This window comes from Cyprinodon tularosa, unplaced genomic scaffold (genome assembly GCF_016077235.1).
Source record: "Cyprinodon tularosa strain WSP-4 unplaced genomic scaffold, ASM1607723v1 ctg1454, whole genome shotgun sequence".
NCBI classification, from domain to species: Eukaryota; Metazoa; Chordata; class Actinopteri; order Cyprinodontiformes; family Cyprinodontidae; genus Cyprinodon; species Cyprinodon tularosa.
Genome location: NW_024038281.1, coordinates 49,896 through 56,400, shown reverse-complemented (window position 1 = coordinate 56,400; position 6,505 = coordinate 49,896). Strand labels below are relative to the sequence as shown.

At 45.9% G+C, this 6,505-nt stretch overlaps 1 protein-coding gene across 2 annotated transcripts in view; it reads right to left on the bottom strand.

The window, feature by feature from the left end:
- Positions 1-561: 561 nt before the first annotated feature.
- Positions 562-6,505, bottom strand: part of LOC119779324 (neuronal-specific septin-3-like) — a 55,701-nt gene continuing 49,757 nt past the window's right edge. For both annotated transcript variants that reach the window (XM_038278926.1, XM_038278927.1), the window contains exons 7-9: positions 5,703-5,798; positions 5,491-5,587; positions 562-680 (exon numbers count right to left, since the gene is read on the bottom strand). In XM_038278926.1, coding sequence (XP_038134854.1) covers positions 625-680; positions 5,491-5,587; positions 5,703-5,798 — 249 coding nt within the window. In that variant the 3' untranslated portion in view covers positions 562-624. The remainder of the gene's footprint in view (positions 681-5,490; positions 5,588-5,702; positions 5,799-6,505) is intronic.

The window sequence follows — 6,505 nt, the reverse complement described above, 5'->3', positions numbered from 1 at the left end:
CCACCCATTTCCATCCCCACCCACCATCCACCATCACCATCATCCTCATCCATCCATCCATCTTCCATCCATCCATCCATCCATCATCCATCCATCCATCCATCATCCATCCATCCATCCATCCATCATCCATCCATCCATCCATCATCCATCCATCATCCATCCATCCATCATCCATCCATCCATCCATCCATCCATCATCCATCCATCCATCCATCCATCATCCATCCATCATCCATCCATCCATCCATCATCCATCCATCCATCATCCATCCATCATCCATCCATCCATCATCCATCCATCATCCATCCATCATCCATCCATCCATCCATCCATCATCCATCCATCCATCCATCCATCCATCCATCCATCCATCATCCATCCATCATCCATCCATCCATCCATCCATCCATCATCCATCCATCATCCATCCATCCTCCTCTGTTCGCCTTCCTCACCTCAGGAAGGTAGGTAAGTTAGAACTACAGCCTTTAGGCAGAGAACTACAAAAAACCAAAGTTATCCAGATGCAGTGAACATCTGAAGCTCTGTGTTCTAACATCTGGAGGTGAGAACATCAGGCGAGTCGACCTCCTAAATGAAGATGGGTGCTTCAGTCAGACTCACCTGATCAGAAGATCCCTCAGGTTGGCGAACTCACAGTGTGCCACATTTTCAACTGCATGGAAGAAAGAAAACGGATCTCAGTTTCAACAGAGATGCACTAGAAAAGGATTTCTATGATTCTATAACTGACGCTGTCCAGAAGGAGACCAATTTCCTGTGTCCATCTAATGACGAGTCGCCGCACGTATCGTTTCAAGGTCACATGACCGATACAGGAGCTGTTCCCAACCGACTGGAGCACCAAACTGTGTTTAGAAGCACATCTGCCAAATGAAACCTGTGACCTTTTCAGGTTTATCATCAAATTAATCAGGAAATATGGATCAGACTGAAGGCAGAGGGAATCATCACAGATTCGGGTTCAGTCACTCCGTCCCGGAGCGACCAGCCCCAGAACTAAAGGCTGGGTTCGATTCCCCGCTGTGTTTGCCATTCCCCTAAATGGCAAAGACTCGCCATTCGAGGGAATGTGAAAACAAGGAGGGGGGTGTCTACTGCAGGTTCTCAGTTTAACAGATAAAGTGTCAGGAATGATCTAGAATGGTTCTGATAGCTAAATGGAGAACCAGCATCCAGTGAGCAGAGAATTGAGTCATCCACACTGACTGAAGCACATCGACTGAATCGTCTCCATCAAAGGAAAATCCCATTAATTCACATTTATCCACCTAAACTATCAGTTTAAAGCATCCATGTATAAGAAATATGAAAACATTAAGAATATGTTTCAAATGTCCCTTTTTGTTCGTATTTCCTTCTGTTTTCTCATCAGGGGGCGTGAGTTTAGGGCGATGCGCTCAGGGGGGGTCATTCTGGGCACAACAGATAAACCTGGAGGAGAGAATCCAAGCAGGGGCGGATTCAGGAAATGTGGGGCCCTAGGCAAAGACAGGCATGGGGCCCTCTGAACTGAGAAGACAACTCAGACCCATTATAGAGAAACAGACATTTTAATAGAATAGACAAACATTATTTACTAAATCTGACTGCCCTTAATGATGTTTTATATTTTTATATCAAGTCTAGGGAGAAATAACAATTCCAGATATCTTTAATCACATTTTGGAGTCAAAATGCATTCTGAGATATCTCAAATGACGTCATCTGATTTCTTATTTAAAGTGTCTCATCTGGAATTATAATCAAGATTTTCCAGTTAATCTGAATTAGTCTAAACTATTTTTTTAACATCTGAATGATGAAATCTCCTCCTAGCGTGTCACTGAGCCGTCCTAACAGTTGCCTGCAGAGCTTTGCATGGCAGCTAACTGGCTGTTCTAAAAGGCGCTATAAGGCCTGTGGTCCAATCAATGGAGCTTCACTTCCACCCACCTCACAATAGTTTAACTCATTCATTGCCAGCATGTAGCCTAGCTTACTTTAAATTAGCCAATAGAAGCAATACTGATTTTCTGATAAACTGTCTATTTTATAAAATTAATTAATATTTGAAAGGTGAGTAAAATTATTATATTTTATACAGGCTTATTACATTTTCAGACTAATAATAATGTATTTAAATTTGTTAGCAGTTTTCCAGATTTTAAAAATTATTTCAACTGTTTCAATTTAATCAATTGAATATGAATAAAAAAATAATTGACTTGAAAGGACTAAGATATTAATTTGCAAAGTTTTATGAGGTTTTGTTTCAAATTTTAAAAGATTCATTGCCAAAAGATTCTCCAAAGTAAAATCAAAGAAGTGTCCCTAACTCTGTAGTGGCAGTGCTAGCTATGCTAACTCTGTAGGGGCAGTGTTAGCCATGCTAACTCTGTAGGGGCAGTGTTAGCCATGCTAACTATGTAGGGGCAGTGCTAGCCATGCTAACTATGTAGGGGCAGTGCTAGCCATGCTAACTATGTAGGGGCAGTGGTAGCTATGCTAACTATTTGGGGCAGTGATAGCCATGCTAACTGTGTAGGGGCAGTGTTAGCCATGCTAACTCTGTAGTGGCAGTGCTAGCTATGCTAACTCTGTAGGGGCAGTGTTAGCCATGCTAACTCTGTAGGGGCAGTGTTAGCCATGCTAACTATGTAGGGGCAGTGCTAGCCATGCTAACTATGTAGGGGCAGTGCTAGCCATGCTAACTATGTAGGGGCAGTGGTAGCTATGCTAACTCGGTAGGGGCAGTGCTAGCTATGCTAACTATTTGGGGCAGTGATAGCCATGCTAACTGTGTAGGGGCAGTGTTAGCCATGCTAACTCTGTAGGGGCAGTGTTAGCCATGCTAACTATGTAGGGGCAGTGGTAGCTAAGCTAACTCTGTAGGGGCAGTGTTAGCCATGCTAACTCTGTAGGGGCAGTGTTAGCCATGCTAACTATGTAGGGGCAGTGCTAGCCATGCTAACTATGTAGGGGCAGTGCTAGCCATGCTAACTATGTAGGGGCAGTGGTAGCTATGCTAACTCGGTAGGGGCAGTGCTAGCTATGCTAACTGTGTAGGGGCAGTGATAGCCATGCTAACTATTTGGGGCAGTGATAGCCATGCTAACTATGTAGGGGCAGTGATAGCCATGCTAACTCTGTAGAGACAGTGTTAGCCATGCTAACTATGTAGGGGCAGTGCTAGCCATGCTAACTATGTAGGGGCAGTGATAGCCATGCTAACTCTGTAGGGTTAGTGATAGCTAGCTAACTATGTAGGGACAGTGCTAGCCATGCTGTGTAGGGGCACTGCTAGCCATGATAACTGTGTAGGGGCAGTGCTAGCCATGCTAACTATGTAGGGGCAGTGATAGCCATGCTAACTATGTACGGACAGTGCTAGCCATGCTAACTATGTGGGGGCAGTGCTAGCCGTGCTAACTATGTGGGGGCAGTGATAGCCATGCTAACTATGTGGGGGCAGTGATAGTCATGCTAACTCTGTAGGGGCAGTGATAGCCATGCTAACTATGTAAGGGCAGTGATAGCCATGCTAACTATGTAAGGGCAGTGATAGCCATGCTAACTATGTAGGGGCAGTGATAGCCATGCTAACTCTGTAGGGGCAGTGCTAGCCATGCTAACCATGTAGGGTTAGTGATAGCCATGCTAGCTGTGTAGGGGCAGTGATAGCCATGCTAACTATGTAGGGGCAGTGATAGCCACGCTAACTATGTAGGGGCAGTGCTAGCCATGCTAACCATGTAGGGTTAGTGATAGCCATGCTAGCTGTGTAGGGGCAGTGATAGCCATGCTAACTATGTAGGGGCAGTGCTAGCCATGCTAACCATGTAGGGTTAGTGATAGCCATGCTAACTATGTAGGGGCAGTGATAGCCATGCTAACTCTGTAGGGGCAGTGATAGCCATGCTAACTCTGTAGGGGCAGTGATAGCCATGCTAACTCTGTAGGGGCAGTGATAGCCATGCTAACTATGTAGGGGCAGTGATAGCCATGCTAACTCTGTAGGGGCAGTGATAGCCATGCTAACTCTGTAGGGGCAGTGATAGCCATGCTAACTCTGTAGGGGCAGTGATAGCCATGCTAACTCTGTAGGGGCAGTGATAGCCATGCTAACTATGTAGGGGCAGTGATAGCCATGCTAACTCTGTAGGGGCAGTGATAGCCATGCTAACTATGTAGGGGCAGTGATAGCCATGCTAACTCTGTAGGGGCAGTGATAGCCATGCTAACCATGTAGGGGCAGTGCTAGCCATGCTAACTATGTAGGGGCAGTGATAGCCATGCTAACTCTGTAGGGGCAGTGATAGCCATGCTAACTCTGTAGGGGCAGTGATAGCCATGCTAACTATGTAGGGGCAGTGATAGCCATGCTAACTCTGTAGGGGCAGTGATAGCCATGCTAACTATGTAGGGGCAGTGATAGCCATGCTAACTCTGTAGGGGCAGTGATAGCCATGCTAACTATGTAGGGGCAGTGATAGCCATGCTAACTCTGTAGGGGCAGTGATAGCCATGCTAACTATGTAGGGGCAGTGATAGCCATGCTAACTCTGTAGGGGCAGTGATAGCCATGCTAACTATGTAGGGGCAGTGATAGCCATGCTAACTCTGTAGGGGCAGTGATAGCCATGCTAACTATGTAGGGGCAGTGATAGCCATGCTAACTCTGTAGGGTTAGTGATAGCCATGCTAACTATGCAGTTTAGCATGGCTCTTTGATCAGTTCTCCTCTACAGGAACAGAAACCTGAATCGACCTGTGAAAACTTCACAATAAACTGCAAACCGTCTTCCTCATGTGTGAGAAAAGCATAAAACGACTGTTGTTCCTGTTATTTCCATAAACGAGGAAGCCTCTGAGGCTGTAGTTAGTCTGTGCTGCAGCTCCTGAGCATGAGTGGAAACAGAGACAGTCTGTGTTTCCTGATTCTGGATGATGAAACCAATCTGTGGTCAAACTTTATAAATGATCATTGCTTTAAACTTTAGAAACTGGTTGAATTATCAAGTATTTTAAAGTCTAGATGTTTTCAGTCCCAGTCACTGAGTCCAGGTCACGTGACCAAGTGGTTCTAATCTCTTTAGCATGACTGCAGAGGTAAACCAATAAAGAAGGGAAGCAGGCTGATGGCCCTGAGTAGGGGCCCCACAGAGGCCTTCATTTCACTTATTATTATAATGAGTGAGGATGAGGAGCCGTTTAATCACATTTAACGGCTTCAGCGTAGAAAGCTGACCCCTCATGATGTAGAGTTCATTCTTTCGATAGAACTATAAAAGTTGCTGCATTTCTGATCAAGCAGTTTCCTGTTTTCTTCCAGTTTGAGGAGCAGCAGTGGAAAACCACTCCTGACTGATGTTAACAGTTAAACTCCAGATTTAACGCCTGGAGTCAAACTCTGCAAAGACCCAAAACAAGCTTCATGCAGCAGGAGCTGAATGCAAAAGGTAGAGATGAAGCTAGAATCCCACCTTCAATGATTCCCCACTTGGTCTTCCTGCCCAGCACCTTGTTCCCGTTCACCTGGTGCTCCTTGTCGGTTCCCACCACGGCAAAGGGAATGTTTTCCTGGAGACAAAGAGTCAGAGCGTTTCAATGAAACATGTGAAGCTGCTGTTCTCACTGCTTCTCTTAGTTTCTTGGTGTCTGCTGTATCACAGATTAAATAACGGCTCATCGTTACCCTGATTCTGTCGTTGAGGAGCCGCTCCTCTGGATCTTCATCATACTCTCTCTGGGGGTAAACGCGGATTCCATTGGACGCCAAGTCTTGCCTTATCTGCAAACACCAACAGATCAGATTAGATGCTTCGCACTATTGGCTGTCAGGTATTCTCCTGTTCTCCAGGTAGAACATGGTGGGAGTCAGAGAGCGCTGATTAGTGTGGAGCAGCACCGTCCTCCCAGACACCCATAACTGAGAGGAAAAATGTACCTCTGGAGGCGAGGAGGAGGGGAGGGGTGTGTTTTGGTTTTCTGTGAGCATGTTTGGCCGTTTCCTGGAGGACCTGCTTTGGCAATGGATGCCTCCTTCCTGGCTTTGAACCTGACTGCCATCTTCCTTTTCCTGTTGAAAGAACCTAAAACCTGAAGGCTGGTTCAGCTGATCTGGAGTCTTTCTTAACCCACAGGAAGGACGTCCAGAGGACTTTCCTTGCAGTAACTTCTAAGTCCAGCAGAGGTCAGTATAGCTGACATTAAAGCCTTAGCAGTTGTCAGCTGACCAGTCTAAATCTAGCCTGCAGTGTTTTAACGGTGGCCTGCTAGGGTCACGTCTTCCAGGGTTCCAACCCACATTCTGACCGACTTCACCTCTGAAGACACGTGATGACAGACTTTAAACTGAGAGCAGATGTTTAGCAGCTGGACTGGCAGCAGGGATTGAATTAGCTTTAATGGGGAAAACTGAGCAGACATGAACATCAGCGGAGGAGCTGAAGAACAGCTGGTCCAGATGTTTATCCAGAACTACCAGAGCTGTAAACG